General features: G+C 39.8%; 2 protein-coding genes across 6 annotated transcripts; one reads left to right on the forward strand and one right to left on the reverse strand.

Moving 5' to 3' along the window:
• The first annotated feature begins 3,950 nt into the window (after positions 1–3,950).
• LOC109214811 (tubby-like F-box protein 5) lies at positions 3,951–7,590 on the forward strand. Of its 4 annotated transcripts, none has more exons than XM_019378769.1 (6): positions 3,964–4,068; positions 4,145–4,305; positions 5,207–5,583; positions 5,687–5,774; positions 6,041–6,170; positions 6,294–7,590. In XM_019378769.1, the coding sequence occupies exons 3-6, from the start codon at positions 5,236–5,238 to the stop codon at positions 6,961–6,963; spliced, it is 1,236 nt and encodes a 411-aa protein (XP_019234314.1). In that variant the 5' UTR covers positions 3,964–4,068; positions 4,145–4,305; positions 5,207–5,235; the 3' UTR covers positions 6,964–7,590. The 4 variants fall into 4 exon arrangements, with proteins under 4 accessions (XP_019234313.1, XP_019234314.1, XP_019234316.1 ...); XM_019378771.1 differs by having other exon boundaries at positions 3,964–4,059; XM_019378768.1 differs by having other exon boundaries at positions 3,951–4,305.
• Positions 7,591–9,215: 1,625 nt separating this feature from the next.
• LOC109214812 (anaphase-promoting complex subunit 10) lies at positions 9,216–12,603 on the reverse strand. Of its 2 annotated transcripts, none has more exons than XM_019378773.1 (6): positions 12,235–12,603; positions 12,046–12,106; positions 11,360–11,452; positions 11,185–11,252; positions 9,846–9,950; positions 9,216–9,754 (listed from the first exon to the last, which is right to left on the reverse strand). In XM_019378773.1, exons 1-6 carry the CDS (start codon positions 12,408–12,410, stop codon positions 9,685–9,687), a joined length of 573 nt encoding a protein of 190 aa, XP_019234318.1. In that variant the 5' UTR covers positions 12,411–12,603; the 3' UTR covers positions 9,216–9,684. The 2 variants fall into 2 exon arrangements, with proteins under 2 accessions (XP_019234318.1, XP_019234317.1); XM_019378772.1 differs by having other exon boundaries at positions 11,185–11,255; positions 12,235–12,601.
• Between the last annotated feature and the right edge of the window lie 10,776 nt (positions 12,604–23,379).

Genomic DNA, 23,379 nt, shown 5'->3' on the forward strand with positions numbered 1-23,379 from the left:
ATACGTAAAGTGATAAATAAAGCATCATAATGAGGGAAAGACAAACCGTCGGCATCAGACTTATCGAAGGTGATACTATCTTCGAAGTCGTCATACCGTTCATGGGCGATGGTCCGCTTTAGTCTGTGACTGCTGGCGAACTTGACGTGATTGATCACTGACTCGTCGCCGCCTTCGACGATCATGTTTATCGTGCGCGCTGGGAAAGGTGGCTTCGGCGGCCCGTGGGGTTGTTCTCGTCCGCGTGCAAAGTTGACTTTCCCTTTGTCGCTGAGTAATTCCCTCAGGTATCCTTGGTTCAGCATCCTGACCACCTCTTGCCGTAGGCCTATGCATTCTTCGGTTTTGTGTCCCCGTTCCTGATGGAACTCACATAGGGCGTTTGATTTCCTTGTAGCAGGGTCTGATTTCATCTTCTGCGGCCACTGCACCTTGGTGCCCAGCTTCTCTAGTGCGTACACTATTTCTGAAGGAGATACACAAAAGTTATGGGCGGTTAATAAAGGGGGCGTACCTCTTTCGTTTCGGAGTGGGGCGACGTGTCGCTGTAGCGCGTCTGTATGCCTTGGTAGCGGATGGGAGAATCTGGTATATGGCTGATGTCGATCTCTGTTGGAGCGGGGGAGTTGTTCTCGTCGTCCTTCGTTCCGTCGATCTCTCCTCATTTCTGAGTGTATCGCTGTTAGTCATTGGGTCGGCCCATTAAGATCGTCCTCGTCCGCTCGTACCTCGGCGCAATAGGCTTGTGGATTTCCTCCCATGTGGTAGGGGATATTTTCATGAGGCGGCTCAGCAGCTTTCTGGTTGCCCTTGAACCATCCCTGCTTAGCCCGTTCTGGAAAGCGGCGACTGCCATACCTTGATACGTTTGGTAGACTCATCCTTACCCTGTTAAACCTTGCCAGGAAGTCCCTGAGTCTCTCTCCTGTGGTTTTCCTGACGGCGAAGATGTCGTTGACCCTGGCCTCCGCTTTCTTCCGCCTGCATGGTTTGTGACGAACTTATCCGCCATTTCCTCGAACGTTGATATTGCCTTAGCCGGTAGCTGGAAGTACCATGTTAAGGCCCCTCCTGTCAACGTCTCGCCAAACTTCTTCAGCAGTACCGACGGTACCTGTTCTTTCGATAGATCGTTGCCTTTTCACTGCGGTGACGTAGTGGATCAGATGATCCTCGGGATCTGTGGTTCCGTCATATTACCCTCAAGTAGGGTGGCATCTTGAAGGTTTTTGGGTGGAGTGAGGGGCAGCTTCTTCAGTGTAAGGTTGTTCAACGAACCTTCCACGTCACGTTTTTGTAGCAACTTGGGAGCACCGGGGATTCTTGTCGACCCTCTCCTGATGTTCCTTCATCTGGTCGCGGAGCGCCTTATTTTCGTTTTCCATTTCTTCCATCTTTTCTAGGATGGCTGTTAGCGTGCCATCGTTGGTCTGTGTCTCGATGGGTTGTTATTCGCGTAGTGCAACTTCCGGTTCACCCACGGCAGCAGTGGTACCTACAGTTGGTGTACACCCGAGTTACTTTGTGGTGACTCTCAACCAAGCCACTTAGAGTGCTTGTTAGCCATCTTTCAGTAGCTCTTTGACCTGAGGGTGCTTCCGTAGCCGCAGATGTGGAAGCTCCTTTTTCGTGCAGATCGTCAGACCTTCGGATGGGAAGGTGAGATCTCTGCACCTGGTGTGATGCTAGGGGTTGCATCAGGATGCCATCGTCACTGCCTCGTTGAAGGGCTAAGGAGATGGTAGTGACACCCAATATAGCTTTCGATCTTGTGTTATTTTCGGCCATCTTCTGTTTTGTGTGGTGTAGAGAGTGGTAGTTAGTTGATCTCTAGGTGGATACTATGGTTTTGATTCTCGAAATCCCCACAGACGACGCCAAATTGTTTGGCTCAAAAGTTAACGATATACTTTTGTAAGCTAAAAAACAATCAAAAGTAGGAAAAGGGTAAATCGTAATCAAATATAATAATCCTAGAGATGCGAAGATGATAATATTGTTGTAGATCTAGTATTGCAAAGTGATAATATGAACTCAATAAGATATGTTCGTTTGAAGTAGAGATAGAGAGAGAAAGCTAGAGAAAATGAGAGAGTTGTATTATCTCAGATTGCCCCTTTTACAATGTGAGGGTCTCCTTTATATAATAAAGAGACCCTCCTCGAAAGAAATCAAAAAGTTACAAAGACAGGTAACGTCTCCCTAGTGAAGACACTGAGTCCTAAACGATGTCGCTTTTGTCCCTACGGCCGAGTCGTACCGCTACGTTATTCGGTACACTCACTGGGCGTACTCTACTGGTAGAGATGTGAGGGTTCAAATATATATATATATATATATATATATATATATATATATATATATATATATATATATATATAAACTTGATATAAAAGACGTATATTATGCATTTTTTCTCTGTATACACGCATCGAGGACAATAATTACGTGAAGTCTTCTGAATAAATCTAAATAATTAGTCTCTGTTAAATACTTTTTATTTTGATATAAATTATGAGTAATATGGAAAAACAATTGATAAAAAAAAAATGTTTTATCAAGTGTCATAACAAATAAAATACACACTTTACAGTTATGTGCATTGAAAACCACTAAATTTACTAAATTAACGTATAAAGCTATTCAAACCAAGTCATGATTTTGCCATGTTACATACTCTATATTTATTGGGATCTTTTTCATATGCCAAAATCTTATTAAGAATCTTCATACCTTTTCCTACTATGATAGTCAAAGTTTGCCCCTTTATTCCTCCCGTTACAAGTCTTTTTAAAGTCCTCCATAAAATGTCTACAAAACAAGAAAAGGTTAAATTCACCGAGTTCCCTTTAAAATAAGATCCTAAATATTAAAACCATTATTGAGACATACTTGGTATAATTTAAAGTTAATAGGAAGCACTGAAATTCAAATTCCCATAAATATAATTTAAATTGTGGTATTTTAATTTTTTGCTACTTATTTAAAACACATGAACATCATACATGCACAAGGATGAAAATAAAGATCAATTTTAGGGGCCACTAAATTTTAAAATAATATCTTTTTGCTATTTACGCTAAATTAAATGATTTATTTATAAAAATGACAAATGAAAATGTGAATATATATCCATTTTACTATCTGATAAATTAAAATTCATATGCAAGAAATACACATATCTTCATTTGCTTAACATAAATATAAAAGCCGTTTGGACATTAAAAAAATTATTTTTTTTTCGAAAATTTTTTACTTTTTTCGAAATCAGTGTTTGGCCATAAAATTTTCAATTTTCACTTGAAGATGAACTTTGGAATTTTTCGAAAATTTGAAAAACTCTAAGTAGGCGTTTGGACATGAATTCCAATTTTTTTTTTTTCAAATTTTGGAATTTCACTAAAATTTGAATTGAAGATGAAGTTGTGTTTGGTTATAATTTTTGCGACATATTTGGATGTCTTTTTTTCAATATATTTTGCAATTAAAAACTAGCAATCTTTCCATTTTCAATTGAAAAACTGGTTCTCACAAGTTTTTCAAATGTGAAAATGCATTTTCAAGTGAGATTGAAAAAATTATAAGATTTGGATAACCAAACACTGTTTTTTTTAAAAAAAAATGGAAAAAAGGAAAGTTTTCTTATGTCCAAATGGGCTCAAAAAAGCTGTTTTCATGCAAATCACTAACAAAACTTCAAAAATAATCCAAAATAATATTCATGTCCGAACACTACTCTAATTTTCAAATACTATTTTCACTTAAAAAAAAATTGTTTTATTTTTTGAATTTTACAATTCTTATGTCCAGACGCCCACTAAATATATAGATTTTTCCATGAGCTTGACCATTGACTACTGATGTCCATTTCTTGTTTTAGCCACGACCACGCGTAACGCATACTTTTTGGTACCACAGCTAATCGTAGCCAATAAATTACTACAAAATTTAAATTTTCTCTCATTCCTAGAAGCAAGCAGCAAGAACAAAAATATAATAATTGTGTGGATTAAAATGAAGTCCCTAAACTCCCTCAAAAATCCAACTTGAAAACATTTGGTGGGTGGGGTACGTACCTTGATACTTGAAATATACGCTGCTCATAATACGCATATCTCGTTAAACTGTATCTATCACATTTCAGGAGTGCTTTGTGACACTTTTGGTGGCGGAGGAAACGGCGGTTTTGTTGGTGGCACTGGTGGTTCCGGCGATATGGGAATCTCAAAAATGCCACAAAATAATGCATAGCTGATCCGGAGAAATAATGATCTGATTTCTTCTTCTTTGCACCAATTTACTCAGGTTTTGCTCCTTCTCCTTATTATTGCTTTGCCAGCTCTAAAAAGTTTTCCTTTTTCTTCAATTTTTTGTCTCCTCGTTGCGCTCGATTTATCTTCTTGGTGCTATGAGATCCCACTTTTTTGTATTTTGGGGGTTCGTTTTTTAATTCATTGTTTATTGTTAAGGAAACTGGCATTTAAATTATTTTTTCCCTGGATTTGAATTAGTATTGTTGTCACGATTGTCGAACTGGGGTTACTTGATTCATAAAGTTTTGATTCTTATTCGTGGATTAAGCAAGAAATGGTGGAAATATTATAAAGTTTTGATTTTTGTGCGTTTCTGTTTTCATTTTCCACAACCCCCACCCTAACGAGCAGGGGCAAAGATTGGAGAAAAAATTAGGTTTAATTCTTTATTAAAGACATTGAGATAATCTTTTTAAATTAAGCATATAGGTTAAACCACTTTGTAAGATCTGCTAGCTGAAGATGTAGTATATGTAGCTAAAAAGGGGATTTTTTTTTTATTCTTTTGCATTTTTCTTATAAAGCTTGCGCGCCACTTTGACTATTCTACTGGTTATCTGCTACCCTAAGCAATACACGTACGAGTAACTGTGTGCACTGCTTAGCTTTGAACTCTGGTCCCTAAAGTTTTCACCCACTTCATTGACCACTAGGGGTGTGATATTCTTTTGCATAATTATTACCTCGAGATAGATAAGGGAAGGATAGCCTAGTTGTTAGGATTATGGTAAGGGTCCGAGTACCAAGGGAGCAAAACGGGAAAGGATTACTTTTAGGTTCTGGGTAGGGGGTTTAGGGAACGAGGTTTATCATATTCAAAAGTATTTAGTTGAAGGTTTTATACAGCAACTCCACTGCGTTGTTTTTCTAAATCTTTTGCCACGTTATTGAAGGAAAGACTTTGTTGATGTGATCAAGAGAAATGTCCTTCAAGAGCATTGTCCGTGAGCTGCGCGAGATGAAAGATGGGATAGGGAATATATCGAGGAGGGGAGTGGAAGGAAGGCACTGGCGCAACAGAACCCGGTCGCATATAGCGCCAGACGTGGCCCCTTTTGATCAAATTGAACAAGGGCAATGGGCAAATTTACCACCAGAGCTACTTCTGGATATTATCCGCAGGGTTGAAGAGAGCGAGGCAACTTGGCCTGCTCGAACTGTGGTTGTCTTTTGTGCATCTGTTTGCAAGTCATGGAGAGAAGTTACAAAAGAGATTGTCAGGACTCCTGAGGAATGTGGTAAAATTACCTTTCCCATTTCGCTGAAGCAGGTAATTTATTCTTACTCTGTTCAATTAGCATCTTGTTCCTATTGCCAATGTCAAATAAAGTTAAGAAAGTATCTCTTTCGTTTCTGTTTTTGCTTTGAACCAGCCTGGTCCCCGTGACTCCCCAATCCATTGCTTTATCAAAAGGGACAGAGATAACTCAGTTTATCGCCTCTACTTTGGCTTGACTCCATGTAAGTCGTACGCCTGTTCTTCTTTTCCTTTTGACACTGCATAGTGAAATTGATATCCTCTTCCATGATTGTGTCCCTTGTTGCCAGCTTGAAGATATAAATTGTATATTTGATCGATAAATCGATTTTCATCTTGTAAACCTCCAAAATGCTAGTTTGATGAATTACTTACACCTAGGTTGCTGGGTCCTTTGTGACACTGGTCTATAATTTTTCGTTGGAAAATATTTGTACAAGTTACACATCTGAAATTTACTTCATGACAGCTGAGGATGAGGGTGATAAGCTATTGCTGGCTGCCAGAAGGATCAGGAGGGCAACAAGCACAGATTTTGTAATTTCATTAGTTGCAGATGATTTTTCTCGAGCGAGCAATACGTACCTTGGGAAACTGAGGCAAGTTCTATCAAACTCCTAAGTGTCTTCTCATCGCTTGTTCCTAACCACCTCTCCAAAGTACTTGTCGAAGTTCTTGGCCTTTCATTTTGTTAATAATAGTGTCGAAAACAATTTGAGCAGGTCTAACTTTCTTGGGACCAAGTTCACCATATATGATAGCAAACCCCCAGCTGATGCATCTATTCAAGAACATTGTCGACATGGTCGGAGATTCCGTGCAAAGCAGGTATCTCCAACAGTACCTGCTTGCAACTACAGTATCGCCACCATCTCCTATGAACTCAATGTTCTCCGTACAAGAGGACCTAGGAGAATGCATTGCGCTATGCATTCTATTCCTTTCTCTTCTATCCAAGAAGGAGGCACTGCTCCAACACCAACATCATTTCCACAGCCTTTTGGTGAGAAGTCATCTCCTCCATCAGTTTCGGATGCAAAAGAGCTAGCTAAAGATGTCAGCTCAGCTGGTATTTCATGTTCAACTGCGTCATTGCCTCTCCGAGAGTCACTTGTGCTAAAAAACAAGGCCCCTAGATGGCATGAACAATTGCAGTGCTGGTGCCTAAATTTTAAAGGTCGTGTTACAGTGGCTTCTGTAAAAAACTTCCAGCTAGTGGCATCAGTAGATCCTTCTCACAATGTACCTGCTGAGGAACAAGAAAAAGTAATTTTACAGTTTGGAAAAATCGGAAAAGATATATTCTCCATGGATTACCGCTACCCACTTTCTGCCTTTCAAGCCTTTGCAATCTGCTTGAGCAGCTTCGACACAAAACCAGCGTGTGAATGATTTCATGCAGATTGTATGCGGCAATCGTTGTTCTTCTGTTGCTTCATAATGTTATGAATTGATGTTCTCTATTTATGGCCTTATTTATGAATTAGGATTTTTGTAGTGGAATATGCAGCTTTTCTAGCCTTACTACATAATTATGGAACATCAAGCAAGGGCTAAAATTAGCCAAAGAAATGGGATATAAGAATTATAAGCGGTAACTGGTTGTTTATTACTGAAGATTGCAAATTCTTGCTTGAAGCCAACAAGGCAAATATTGTACACATTTGGAGAAAGGCAAACAAATGTGCATACTTTCTGACAAGCAAATGTCACAGACATGACAAAGATCTGCTAGTCTGGGAAGGGGCGATCAATGATACGGAGTTTTTGCTCTTGTCAGATTTAAACAATGTAGCTTATGAGAGATTTTAGTATTTCTGTTAGTATTTTGTAATGTACCAAGAAAATATGCAGCTTCTCTAACAGTAGTTGTTTAGATAGAAGCACTTGTTCTGTAAGTTCCTGTGTTAATATGTGTTTACAAAGTGTATTCATCATGTTAGGTTTTCCACTTAAATGTTGAGTAAACAGCATCTGCAGTTATCATGACTCATATAATACCTTCTGAACTTTGTCATCCACTTTATAAGTCATAACTAATTTCCTCTCCACTTAAGATTTGTTTCATGTGATTCTTGAACTGCTTGTTCTTTCTATGTTCTAAGTATTAAGAGTCAGTATGTTGAGATGAGATTGCTAGTTCCTGCATCCTATTGTGTCAGCTGGATGCCCTGGATTCTGGGTGACGATAAATTGAATGACAATTAATTATTAACCCATGTGTACAGTGGCGGAGCTAGATTTTCATTAAGGGGATCAAAATATAAAGAAATAAACTCATCAAGAAGTCAAGAGGTGTCATTATATAATATATATATATATATATATATATATATATATATATATATATATATATATATATATATATATATATATATTTTCTTAAAAATTATCGAGCTAAACAGTGTAGTTTTCCGACGACACCCCTTAGGTGCATGTGTATTGTTCACTATGCACGGATTGAATTACTTGCTAGAAGAGTATATTGTGTTGAGTTTAATTTCTATTCACCGAGTGTGTAAAAAAGTATTTATACAATCTGGTCTTGTAATTACTATAATAAACAGTAATTTGTGATCTGGTAAATAATAATTAACTTGTTCTTATAGGATAAACTATGCGGACAATGTGAACATTTTTTTATATTGTTGCTATAATGAGTTAAAATCCTATCTAGTTTACCACTAGGTTGTGCTAGGGAAGTGATGTTAACTATGCGTTTATGGCCGAATGTCTAAATAGTTCATATATTCCATTACTAGGCTCTCCTAGTTGCATTGCTAACTATGCCGAGTGTCTGAATAGTTAATATTCGATTCTCTTATTCTCTAAGGTCATCAGTCGTAAGCCTACTAATATGATTTTGTTAATTATCAGGATGAATTTAACTTCTATACATTGATAATATTTTAGTCAATCAAAAAATATTCACAGTTAATTCTTCACAAAAATAAAATTTGTATTCTTGAAAATACGATATTACCTATTACAACAAGTAAAGATGATCCGTGTGAAAAAGATTACACCGTGATCGACAATAGCATGCTTTTTAATTCTAGGAGGATCTTTCTTTTAGTCCTTTTATTTCAATGTTGATCCAATGAAGTTCAACTAAAAATATTTGACCTTCAACCAATCGAAATATGCAATTTCGGTTCCTTTACCGACATACTTATACAAATATAATAAATCTTCCGACTATTAGAATATGGTTCACTATATGTTGTAGTAAATTTGTACTTCTACTTCAGATTTTGAGGGGAACAATTTTAAATAATTGTAGCGATTAAAAGGGGCTAGAAGCGTATAATTCTCTTGGTAAAATTACTAGGGAGCATAATTTGTACAGATTACCATGGTCATCTCGAGCTATATAATTACATAACCAACATCATCCTACGATTTTATAAATATGGCTTTGGAATTTATAACAGCTTATATTAGTTTTAAATTTTAATTTCACAAAAAAGCCTATAATCAATGAGTTCCAACAGCTACGTTGCAACATCATTCTTCAACTTTTATGAAGAGCACCTGATACTAGTTATAACTAGAAATCATCTGAATACACCAGATTATGGATCTCCATATTTGTTCTGTTTTCTCATTCAGCAGACTACAATGAAGAGTCAGGAAAGGTACAATCAAGAAAAAAACAAGTTGAAAAGTTAGCCAATATGCTTTGGAACAAAAATGTACGGAAGAGGGCAAGCGAATCCATGATCATCCTCTTCCAGGTATAGAAGAATTGGGAAAAACACAATAACTACAAGACCCTACGTACTTATAGTCATTCGTCACAGGGTCTATAATGAAGCAATATATTCTTGTAAATTTGTAAATGGAATTTTCTAGAAAAATACAAACCAAGTATAGACATCCTATGGACCTACAACTTATCAATATCATACCCTGGTTTATGAGGTTCTACCACTGCAGGCCCAGTTGTCATTCTCCCATTACTCAAAGTCGTCCAAGGGACAGGATCCCAGGTTTGGTAATGTGGGATTTGGTCTGTTTCAAAAGAAAAAGGATTCTTTTGTACGCCCAGTTTGCTACTTGATATCAATATATATGGTTGGCATCTTGCCTCTTGACGTAGTCCCTTGAGCTTCATCTCACAGTAGAATAAGTAATAAACTCTGTAGAAGTAAACTGAAATGGCTGAAGAGGAATAGGGTTCCTGCAGAAGACATGATATCATATTCTCTCCGCAATTACTGGAGTGTTTTGCATTAAGAACAGAGGGAGAAAAACAAAGGATAATTACGCACGGTCTTGGCCCGTAGACTTTAATTTGGCGGATATGAGTGTCCCTTCCATTAAGATGATTTGAGAGCACACCTATTTGCAGCATGAAAGTGTTGACAAAGGTTTCACTGTCACATAAATTAGGATATGGTTCGTCAATGAGCTTTATGCTGAAAAACATAACATCATAGGACAAAGAAATTATTTTAATGTCGATGGCTATCCTACAATTTTGAGGCTAAATACATGAGTAAATTGAGACATTCTGCTTCTTTTGTGTGGGAGCTCTTAACAATTTAAACCTGAGATGCACAGAAAAAAGTATGCCAGGAAATTGCAGTGACACAAACAGACATGCTCCTCCTTTCCCTCTCTAGAATTGCACGATAACTTCGTTGGCTTGTATCTTTCAATCAAAGAAATGGGTCAGAAACTCATCGACACTTAAGAGAATAGAAACACAGGGGCTCGAGGCACGAGGATGGTGTTCAACACTTGCAGAACATATTTCCACAAGGCAGTAGAAGGTCATCTCAAAAACAAAGGGAGAGTATGCTAAAAGTCATTTTGACAATTTGCATTAGAAGTTGTCCCCTGCCTGTGCAGAACAGACACCCCAGATCCTTAGAAGAAGAAAAAAGAAGAGCAAATAATATATTTCGTCTCTCGTGTAAAAATAATTAAATCTTTTATCTTTTCTTGTTGGGACTAGATCAACTAAACACTTTCATATAAGTGTTATTAGATTAGACTTTCATGTTGTTTCAGAAATCAAAATTATCTTCCATCGTCAGTTCTGCTCATATTTAGCCACTTATATTGAAGAAATAAACTTTTTGAGAAGATGTTAAAGAAAGAAACATAAACATTCATATCTAGTTATGCTCGTAATTTAATCCTCATCTATATTTTGTGATTTTAACCATCAGAAACCATATACTAGTTTATTAAACAATGGCTTATGATTAACCATTAATGAAATGGTACTTTGCATCCATGTTTAAAAAGAAAAAGATACATAAGTTGGTAGAGAAATGAGAGACGAGTCTTGCTCATTTATTATGTATTTATTTAATCCTTTTACGTTATTAAACTAATAGCTTGTCTTTATTTATGTCCATCTGATTATCTGATGCTTCAAGAATGAATCTAATGATTGGATTACCTCACAGTGGTTGTATAAATACAAATAAGGGGCTAAACACAGGCAGATTAGGTATTTTATATTTCCGAAAAAGGACTGAACTATGCTTAGAATTAGAGCCACCGAAAAACATGCAGCTTAATCAGCAAAAGAAACAGCAAAGAAAAGAAATACAAAAAAATTGCCAAAAACATGAAGCCAACACTTCATTTGCTTACCGCGGATCATTCCCAGATAAAGATATATAGACCCATCCAGTTGGCTTGACAAGCTCCACTGCTTTTATCTCCTAAAAACCAAACAAAGCACATAACGTCCTTAGCTCCTAAAATATACTGGTACAACTATTCAGCAGTTAAGACAATTAACCTCAGAGTTCCAATATACCATTACCTTCAAGTTGTGAAATCCATCGCCTGCTCGGATAGAGATCTTACCAGGTGTATAGCTTTCGTCAAGCTTGAAATCAACATACAGGACGACTAACTGAGAATAATTAACAGCAGAAAAAAGAAGAAAAGAAAAAAGTTAAGACCATTCTCAAGTGATTAACGGTGAATTACCAAACCAAACCTTATCGTATAACCATTCTATGGTTAAGTAAAATAAAAATCTAAGAGAAATTCATGCTACAGTAAAACACTTTAAAATCATAGCAAATATTCATGTATAAGAAAAGAAAAATTAAGAAAACAAAGTGAATGTTAAACCATAACTCATATAAGTAATTTCTTTTTAAATGTTTAATTATTTTTTAATGATGATGGTGTATGGGCTAGCTTGCACGCACCTAGATTATAACACTGGCTACCTATTATCTCCCACCAGCACAGTTACCGGATAATTCTACCCACCAAGGCTTATTACATGTTTAATATTGTTCATAAAAATAACACCCTTAAACACTAGGTAAAACATCTTTACTGTTTTAATACTATCGGTGAATGCACTTGCTAAGAGTAAGTTTTTTTAAAACAAGACTTCATAATAGCAAGGATTCGACAGAGTAAGTTTTTTTAAAACAAGACTTCATAATAGCAAGGATTCGACAAAGGAATTGTATATGGGATAGAACCTACTTGAAGCTTAACTTTCTTCTGAAACTGCACATTAACAAGATGAGGCTGTGCGCCATCTGATCTGAATACAGCAAGAAATAAAAAGCCCAAAATCAGCAATTAACTATGAAGATAGTAATATGGTGAAAGTAAGTGTATGTAAACACCACTTAATTTGAATGTCAGAGTTAGGTAATAGAGAATTGTTACTGCCAATAGGTATCAAGGTTGTCATCGCGAAGGGAAAGGACACCATTGCCGGGTTTATAGGAGCTGACACTCCAAGCAGCCTTTTTACCCATTTCCCGGAGGTCATCATCTACAACTAGCTGCTGGCTTCCTCCTGTCAGTTTCCCTTCTTCCTCTCCCTCTGATGAATCCGCCATAGCTGAATTTCACTCACCTTAACTTTTTCTTTGATTTGTATAATACTTTGCTTGGCTGTTCTTAATGCAAGAACTGAAATCCCCAATTTTGATGTAATCCCCAATTCGGAAACCCTAGGTTTTCGAGTTTTTCAATTTTGAAAAAGTGGATTGGGGAAATGCATGGTGTTTCCCAATGTAACGCCATTTTTTAAATTCAAATTCTAATTATTTAATGAGTCAAAGGACGACATTATTACATTTGTGAAACTAACATATGAATTTTAAATCTACTTCTCATATAGCTAACAATATCATATCATACTATATTATAAGTGTGAAGATTTTAGGTAAAGTTATTTTATTAAAATAACCATAAAAATTGAATGACTATTTAACCCCTCATTTTAATACAATTTCTTTATTATTTTTGTACCAAAAACCTACCTTCCAATAAATAATAAATTAAGTTGTAAAACAATGAATTAGGTAAATGAATATAGAAACATGTGGAATAATTTCCTTACAACAACCATTTAGCAGCCTATTCAATGCCTTAGAATTGCTTTTCATCTTCCTATACCAATTCAATGTAACTTCCACAAGTAAATTTTTAGTAACTTACTGTTAGAAGTGGGAATTTGCAGAAGCTAGGAGATGTTTCCATGGTGGAAACTCAGAGAACGAGAGTGAGGAAACTAAAAAATATCTGTTCTCCTTTATTCGAAAATGAATTGTCTAGCCTTTCTAGAATAGTCCATAGTCTTTTTATATTTACATAGAATTTGGCTATAAAAAATAAGTGTAGAAAATGGGCTATCATACTAAGTAGTATACAACTGAAAACTGAAAATAGTGCAACTATTGGGTTGGGCCTGCTGTCAGTTGGGCTGTGTATTTGTGTATGTCAACACCCCCCCCCCCCCTCAAGCGTGGGGATGAGAACACTCCAAGCTTGCCAAGTAAAGAATGATGAAGAGGACCAGGAAGAGCCTTTGTCATAATGTCAGCAAGCTGTGAAGAACTGGGCACAAAATGCAGAGAAATCAACCCAGAATTGAGACTCTCACGTACATAGTGACAATCAATTTTGATATGCTTTGTTCGCTCATGAAAAACCGGATTCTTGGCAATGTGTAAAGCAACAATGTTGTCACAGTATATGGGGATAGGAGCAGAAATGTGGAGACCAAGATCACCCAATATCCGGACTAACCAAGAGACCTCTGCAACCACTTTGCGAAGAGCCCTGTATTCAGCTTCAGCAGATGATAGTGATACTGTTGGTTGCTTTTTGCTTTTCCAAGAAATTGGGGAACCACCAAGTGTAATATAAAATCCAGAAACAGACCTCCTTGACTCAACACAAGCAGCCCAATCAGAGTCTGAGTATGCCTTGATAGAAACATCAGGAGAAGAAGACAAAAGGATCCCTAAATCTGGAGCATTGGGTAGGTACCTCAACACATGAATAGCAGAAAGTATATGAGGAACTTGAGGGGCCTGAAGGAACTGGCTAAGGTGTTGAACACAAAAGGAGATATCAGGTCTAGTATGTTGAAGAAAGTTGAGTTTGCCAATAATTCTCCTATAGGAGCTGGGATCAGTTAAAGGGGCATCCATGTCAACAGACAACTTGACAGAAGCATCAAGAGAAGTCACAACAGGGGAAAAATTCTGACAGTTGAATTCTGCCAGCAATTCATGTGTGAATCTCTGTTGACTGATGATGTATCCTTGAGGACATTTAGTGACCTCCAAACCAAGGAAATAGTGGATGGACCCCAAATCTTTGATCTTGAATTGTTGATCAAGGAAGAGCTTAACACTGTCTATTTCAATGACATCATCCCCAGCCAATAAAATATCATCAACATACACTGCTAGGACTGTGAGAGAGGTAGAAGTAGATTTGGTGAACAAAGAGTAATCATTCATACTAGAAATGTAGCCATATGTAGACAAAGCCTCAGACAATTTTGAAAACCATTGCCTTGAGGCTTGCTTGAGGCCATATAGAGACTTTTTGAGCTTGCAAACCAAGGGGAATGGAGAGGAAGCAGAAGAGGAAACCTGCAGTCCAGGTGGTACCTTCATATAGACCTCCTCATGGAGATCGCCATGGAGGAAGGCATTATTGACATCAAGTTGGTATATAGTCCAGTTTCTTTTAACAGCAAGAGAGAGAAGACATTTAACAGTGGTGAACTTAACAACTGGGGAGAATGTCTCATGATAATCAATTCCCTCCTTTTGAGTGTCACCCCTAATGACTAGCCTTGCCTTGTACCTTTCAATAGAACCATCAGATTTCTGTTTGATTTTATACACCCACTTGCAAGGAATAGCCTTTTTGTTAGGGGGAAGAGGGACAATATCCCAAGTGTTGTTGGCCTCTAATGCTTGAAATTCCTTTAGCATGGCCTCCTGCCAAGCAGGATGAGAAGCAGCCTGTTGAAAATACTGAGGCTCATGCAAGTGCAAATCTGTGGTAGACATTTTGGAAGCAGTAGATACAGGAGCAGAACAGACATAATCTGCTAGGTAAGGAGGAGGATGGGATACTTTAAGAGACTTTCTTAGAGGAGGATGTACAAGTGGAGGAAGAGATGAAGTAGCTGGAGAAGAAGAGGATGGTAAGGTGTGAGGCCCCGTAAAATTTTTGGCTCATAAACCAGAATCTCGTGGTGTCGGCTCCGAACACGTGTTAGGAATGTGTAGAATTCTTCGCTCGCCGCGGTTCGGACCCTTGGTATTGATCTAAGCTTTTAAAAATCAAAAGAATCAATTTTCCAGAAAAATGCCATTATGCGGCCCAGAATGCGGTCGCAGATCCAATATGCGGACCGCATTACCGACCGCATACGAACAGTGTTGGTTAAACTTGAGGTCAGATGCGGTCCAAAATCGCGACCGCNCAAGATGCGGTCCAAAATGCAACCGCATAATCGATATGCGGACCGCATTTCTACCGCAGAGTGGAACAGTAGAGTTGTCAAAATTAATGTTGAAAATGCGGTCTATTATGCGATCGCATAGCAAATATGCGGACCGCATAGTCGTCGCATATTTTGCTTTGAATTTTGTGAATGTCAGTTCTGCGGTGCACTATGCGACCGCAGAACATAAATGCGGACCGCATTCCTGTCGCAGACCCAAACAGAATCCTCAGAGTTTTGGGGGCAATTCTGCGGTCCAATCTGCGGACCGCATTTCAACTCTGCGATCGCAGAATGCGATCGCAGATCTTGCTCGGCTTCTTTTTTTCCTTTTCTTTTTCTTTTCTAAATTTTAACCCCGACACCTTTTTTATAAAAGACCCCAACCCCCTCATTTTTTAACAAGCTTCTGAACAAATAAGAGAGAGGGAGAGAGGGTTCTTGAGAGAGAAAGCCACCTTCTTCAAATTTGATCCTTGAAAACTATCCGGGCGGGAAAATTTCAAAGCAATTATCTTCATCCCCATTCTTGCAGGTAAAAATCCCTAACTATTTTCATTTAAATTCGGGTTTAATCTAAGGGGAGGAAGTCTCATGCATTGGCTCTTGAAAATAGTGGTTAAAAATGTGCATGCACGTCTACAAAAACCTAGAGCCTAGTGGGAGTAATTGGGTGAGAGCAACGACTTGTGCAAAGAAGGGGCTAGTAACCTAGATATGTTCGGGTAGTGGTTGTGAAGCTTGAATTTTAAGTTATGCGTATTAATTTGTGCACTATATGGATGTTGCTAGATTATTTGGTGAATTGGAGGTAGAAATTAAAAAGGGACTCAACCTCAGGTATGTATGGCTAAAATCCCTTCTTTTTTTATTTTGAAATTGAGCTCCGTTGTCATTTATGAAAGCATGGTAAGAGTTGAATTGGTTAGCATATTGCTTGTTATTACGCAATAATTGATATGCAATTATCTGTACATATTCGTGAAGGATGTGCCCCAACGTGAATAATGTGCATATCTTGATAATTTGATAATGACGGAAAGTACAGTTATATGTGGAAATACTTGGGCTATAAGCCAACATTGGAACAAAGAATTATTCATGCTAGATATGTGCTTATTTACCCGTGATTGCAATTTGAAGTATCCTCAATATATGTGTATATGTTCACAACTTGTAAAATGAATATCAAAAAAAAAAGGGAAACGATGTGATGATGGTGGCCATGAGTGCCCCAGAAATTGTTATGTTATGTGTGGAATAAAGACTTGAAGTGTTGGCTAATGAGAATGGAGAAATGCCTCAAACGAGGTGACCTAGCCGATCGGGTCGTGATCGGACACCATGCCGCACACATGGTGGTAATGTGCTGATATTGGATTCCGAATAAAGGAAATAAAATATTGATTGAGAGTAATGCCTCCAATGAGGTGACCTAGCCGGTCGGGTCGTGATCAGACTCCGCTTGGGATAGCGGTGGTAATGAGAATGTCACACCTCCTTTTTCCTGCACCCCCAGCCGAGGATATAATAAAGGGAGTTATTTCCAACTTGAAGTGACAATCGAAACGGGATTTATTATTAAGATTCAGAGTCGCCACTTGAGAGATTAATGGTGTCCCAAGTCACCGGTTGAATCCCGAACCGAGGAAATTATGACTCTGTTAACAGTCCGCGAACCAGAAATCCGAGTAAGGAATTCTGTTAACCCGGGAGAAGGTGTTAGGCATTCCCGGATTCCGTGGTTTTAGCACGGTCGCTCAACTGTTGTATTTGCTTTTATCTGATTTTAAAACATGTTCTAACCTATGTGCCCTTTTATTAATAAACCGCTTTTATTTTATTTATATTTTTTTTCATTTTTAAAGAATTGCAACGTCGTGAAAATGCGTCTCGAACCACGTCGCACCAGTGCACCCGTGATTGTTAACTCATATCGACTCCGTTGAGATTTGGATTTGGTTCACATAAATGTGCACCCGTAATTACGAAGGTAATATTATTAAAACGCGCCTAAAGTGACTAACGAGTCATTATCTTTGAGGAAAACCGTGAAATTCGCTAAACGGTTCACCCGAGTTATAAGTATTTTTTGTATAGCATTTATTGAGGGCCCCGCCATTTGTATTTGGCTTGACGAGGCTCGTCTCATTTTTATTATTAAAAGCCAATCCTAAAGCAAACTAGAATTTTCTATTTATTTGTCTCTAAAGGCCAATTAATTCACAAATATAAATTCGGGTCTCGAATTCAAGTCCGAATTCAAGCAAAAGGGAAGACCCTTCTAGCTTGAACCCGCTACCTAATTCGAAATCCAAATTTAGTATTTTAATTAATTACTCAGACTCCTAATTGATTAACATTGTTTGGAAACCATTATATTTCAACCAGTTCAGGCCCATTAAACAAAAGGACAGGCCAATTGTAGATTCTGGCCGAGGTCCAAACGCATACATGATTGAAATGGGACCTGGGCCGTCTGTTAAGGTCCAGAGACTCTACTATTGAAATGGGCTGTTTAGCCCTACCCGTTAAAATCAAATTCCAACCCGTTCAGCTTAAGAAATTTCAGCATCAAAATACCCAGAACAACTTGAAATTAAATCAGCAAACTTCTGAAAAAGAACTTCAGCAGTCAAATGTTGAGCTGAATGCTGAAATTAAACTGGAATTCTCAAGGAAACAGTCTATTTTGGTTTTTCTACTGATTTTTCTATTATTTTTTTTTTGATTTCTTATATAAAACTAAGATCTAGAAGAAGATTGTTTTTAAAAGATTTGAAATTCAAACTATAGCTCAGATCTATTGAGAGGATTTTGGGGAGGGAATTTTTGGAGGCTGAAAAAAAAACCTCCCAATCAATGCATTGGGGTTGCCTTTTATAGGCAACAAATAGGGTAGAATGTTCTAGATGGCACTCACACAGTTTTCCTTCTTTTATTTCAGATTTCACCCATTAGTCCTTCAATTTCTGACTTGTTTCTCAAGTTACTGCCCTAAGTTTACTGAATCCTACACTAAAGTCCTATTCTAGAAGGCCCTAGGGTGTTCTTCTACCCACACAATGTCTATACTACCCTTTCTTTTGTTTTGAAATTACTATTCTTAACAAAACTACCCTTTTCCATGCCTAAACTACCCTTATTTGCTCCCTGAAATTACTACCCAACCCTAAATGTCCAAACTATCCTTTATCTAGACTAAAATTTACAAATGACCAACACTAATCAAAGCAATTAGAATCAAACACTAAAGGAATTAAATCATACATGAACAAACTAACTAAACTAAATACTGATTACTAACTAAACTAAGCTAACCAATCAACTAATACAAGATTAACAGTTAACCAAAACAAAACCAAACAAAGCTCAAGCAAGATCAAATAACAGATTATCTACACTAATGAAAGCAAATTTCAGAACATCATATCAACTAATGGACTTAAATCATACATGAAGCAAAACTAAAATGTAAGCTAATATGCTTGACCCTAATTTCAAATCATTATCATGGATAAAGAAGACACAGTAACCGGAAAACTCAAATGACAACGCTCATACCTAACACAGGGCCCAAGATTAACAGCAACCAAATGAAAAAATGCGGGCAATCCTAAATTAACATTAATCGAGAAGACGATAACAATCGACGAACAAAAGGTGAATGACCAGAAGACATTACCTATGGAGCCCGAACCGGAAGGCTGGAAAAACGATTCGAGCCCTCGGAATAATGTAATGTTTGTTCTTACCAAAGAACAACAAATGAACAGTCTATTTCGTGACTTGAATCCAACGCTGAACTCAGGGAATCCACAAAAATGAGCAAACCCAAATTCTCCTAAAATCCTCTGCCATCGCCATGAATTTAGATTCCGACAGTCGAACAGTCGCTTAACAATTGAGGAACAACATATGAGCGAGTTAGGGTATGATAAAAGGAGGGTCGACCGAGCCAGCGTCGCAGGTGGAGCTTGAGCTTTTGGCACGGAGTTTGATGATTTAGGGTTTTACACCGATAGAATTCTCGATTCTAAAGATTTGAGAAGATCCGGCATAGGAATTTGAGGGAGCGGATTTGGCGGAATTGGACGAGGAAGGGACGGGGATTCAATGTGTTAATTTTGGGTCCATCGGAGCATCGCCCGCCACGCCCGGGCGGCGAGGCATGGCGGAGCCGATGAGGACGACAGGGTACGAGGAGAGGAGAATACATGTTCTTTAGGGTTTGATAAATTATTCAGACACTTATATTATTTACCAACAGATTGAACATGATCCGTTGATCAGGGGAATCGACGGCTGATTGACTCACCATTGACACCAACACCGGTCACCCACAAACACCGTGACGATCGTTTGGTCCAGTTCGGACGGCAACTGGACTCGGGACAGGAGCATATGGCTCGGGTCCGAAACAAACTGAATCTCTTGGGGACTAAGCAATGGCGAAAATTTTAGCGAGGCCACCTCCCAAAAGCGCATGATCTCCTTAATTCCAGCACCCTTTTCAATTCAATTTCCTTTTCCTTACTTCTTTTAATTTTCTTTTTATATTGTTTTTGTATTTATTCTTATTTACTCCTTTATATTTTTTCTGATTTTATAAAAATGCAAATAAAAATAATAATAAAGACCCAATTATTATTTTCAAAATTAAGCTAATATAAACCTATATTTGCGCAAATTCAACAATTAACAATTAAAAATGCAAAAGTGGACTATTTTTGTTATTTTCTTCCATATTGTGTTCTAAAAAACCTTATAAACCACTCATTAATCCGTAAAATCATGAAATATAAATCCATATGCAAATGACCAATGTATCTTTTCATAGTTTTCATTGTGAATTAAAATGCACAAATTAAATGCCACCACAACTTAAACAGAACAATAACACAACATTCCACAAATCATAAAATAAAGAAAAAAATCATTTGTTTGAATTTTTACGGGACATAATTCATATAGATAGAGGGCAAAAAATCACTGTGCTACACCAGACATGCCCTCTTGCTCGGACAACACGAAGCAGTTTTCGTGAAGATAACGTGAGCGGAAACGACGAGACGCATTTTTTGCCGTCTCAACCCTCATTCCGTTGACCCCAGCATTTGAAACAAGCACCTTGACCGCCCCACCCCTGCAATTCAGCGAGGTTGCCTACGATATCACCTGGGTAAACAGGAATCAGTGCCGTAGTTGTAGTCGGGAATGCTCTGCGTAGCTGGGCGACTAGCAGAAGACTGTCGCACCTTCCTGCTGTTGCCTGATGTGCTCTGCTTCGCTGACCTCCTAATTACACCGGTGTACTCAAAATAAACAAAGAAAAGCTAGGCCTAAAAGCTATGATCCGTACGAATCATACAAAAAGGCGAGCACCCTATCCCAATATCTTCCAAACTTTCTTGTACTCTGCCTTGAAAACTCTGTAACCCTTTAGCTCTAACACCGCCTGAGCCCTGTTCCTGTGTTGTCTTGCATTGTGGATTGGACAAATATTAATCTGCCCTCCCTCCGGAATGCATGCTTGATTGTACCACTTGAAACATGTGTCCCACTTTTTCCCAGGTGAGGACACCATGACGCTATGAAAGTCGTGCCTACCCGTTACAATCCGAGTGCGAAGCATACCTGCACTGAACTACGCCGCAGAACTATACATCATGATGCCCTCCTGCTCTTCCCAGCGACCAAGGGACTACCTGCACTCCTCACAACACTAAATCAACCAACCCGCCCCATTCTCCAAAGTAACCCAGGATTTAACTCGAATCGCACAACCGCGAAGCCAAAACCACCATAACCCCCCAATTACCCAGCAATGCTTATCCATAACTTCAGAGCTACACTTGTCTCTGTCCTTCTCCTCTTCGTTCCGTTCGCGTGCGCCGCCCACACAAACAAGCCAACCAACCCAGCCCCAATCGCCAAATGCTCCCACCAAAGCCCCGCTAGCACCCAGACCACAACCCAGCGCCCGCCCAACCACACCCATCGCCCCCCTACCACACATCATCACCGCCCAAATCCAACACCAACCTGTCACCAACACACCGAACCAGACCCTGCAACCGCGAAAAAACGATCCACCCCACACCAGCCAAACCAAACCCCCGGCCCACCACCCGGCCACCCGATAACACCCGAACCCCGCTCACCCATCGCCGAACCCAAAAAACACAGCCCGCCAGACCACCAAGCCGCCCACCCCCCCTCCACCCCCCGCACCCCGCCACCAGCGCCAACGCAAACAAACAATCCCCACACACACCAACCGACCAAAAAACCACAACGACGAAAGGCCCACCCAAAACCACCGACAAACACCACACCCACGCACACACAACTCACAACCCAACCCGACGCCCCACACACCGCACACACGATCGACCAGTCCACCCGCCGACCCAACAACAAAACCCACGTTCAAACCAGACACCACACTACACCGAAGAAAGCGCACACCCACCATCCATAGCAACCGCGCCGCCGCCGGAACCTGCCTCCCATGCCCACCCCAACACCCACCACCCCCCACGCGCCACCACCTACCAACAAAGACCCTACACCACTCACAGCCACTCCACCCCCACAACTCCACCACCCGCCCACACCACACACACCCACCCTCAGCCCAAACACACACCACCTCCACCCCCCCCCCCCGCCGCAACAACCACACAGAACCCCCACCCCCACCCTAATCAACAAACCCACCCACCCACCACTCAAACCACACTACCCCACCCGCACCACTGCTACCACCACCAAAATGACAAGACTCTCCAAACTCACATCCAATACCGCCCGAACACAAAAACCGCGACACCCCCCTGACGCCTACAAGCATCTGCTTCCACGAGTGAAGATCAACGACCAACTACCACCAATAGCAGCCAAAACCCTCGAACGAGCCCCCACCATGCCGGACACCAATAGGCACGATCAACGCTGTGTCATGCGCCAGGCTTCTTCTCTCCTCTGAAAATCGCGAAGCACACTAGTGCACCATATAAACTCACAGCGCCGACCTGGTACGCTACGATAAACTCATACGCTCACACCCGCCATCCTATCAACATACCGTCTCTCATATCTGCCCGCGTTGCATTCCCCCAACTATATAACACAAAATAATCAATAACCTCACTACTCTCCGCTCCCCAACCCGCTCTATAACCTAGGACATCACCTGACTTCTACTCCCCACTCAACGCTGCATCCGGTACAGACTATTACGCTTACACATACGCACCCAATTAACAGATGTATCACCGCACACCACCTCCACACCGGCCTTCTCCAAACAGCGCATAATGTCGTCGCCTCCTCAGCCGCAAGTCCTAAAAGCACGACTACCTGAACTCCACCCTCATTCACACCACCCAACGCTCCCGCCGAAACACCCCCTCACCCACCTTAATCACACGCCATGCAATCTGTACAGCCACTCGCTTACAATCCAGGCCTACACAATTATCACTAGACCTACCTGATCGAAATCGCCGGTCTTCCTCTCCATCCGATACCCCCTACGCAACACCTCTACTAACCCAATCATCAGACACACAATCTAATCCTAAACCACCGGAACGCCCCCACCTCCCGCCCGCCACATAGCATTAACTACTATCTCACGACCGCCCCCATACAACACATCGGACCACTTCGCCCACCCCCAATATCAGAACCACCCCGCTCCTACCCCCTCTCCTCACCAACCCCCCACGCTCACCTGATCATGCAACCTTGAAAAGTATTCCCCTCGTCTCTCCACGGTACCCGTTACTCTACGCAGACGGCGAAATTTCGAAATGTCATCACTCCCTCTGTTGCTCCTCAGCGCAGGAGCTCACGACTGCTGACTCTTGAAAGGATGCTCCCTTTGTTCTCCAAACGCGGACTCCGTCTATTTCAACAAAATAGACAAAAACAAAGACACATGTTCCTGCGATGCCCGGCTTGGTCAGCTGGCTCATATAACCTGGATGTAACCGAACACCGCTAACATTAGACCAGGCAGATAATCAGGATAAGAACACTTA

Source organism: Nicotiana attenuata, unplaced genomic scaffold, assembly GCF_001879085.1.
Source record: "Nicotiana attenuata strain UT unplaced genomic scaffold, NIATTr2, whole genome shotgun sequence".
Classification (NCBI taxonomy): domain Eukaryota; kingdom Viridiplantae; phylum Streptophyta; class Magnoliopsida; order Solanales; family Solanaceae; genus Nicotiana; species Nicotiana attenuata.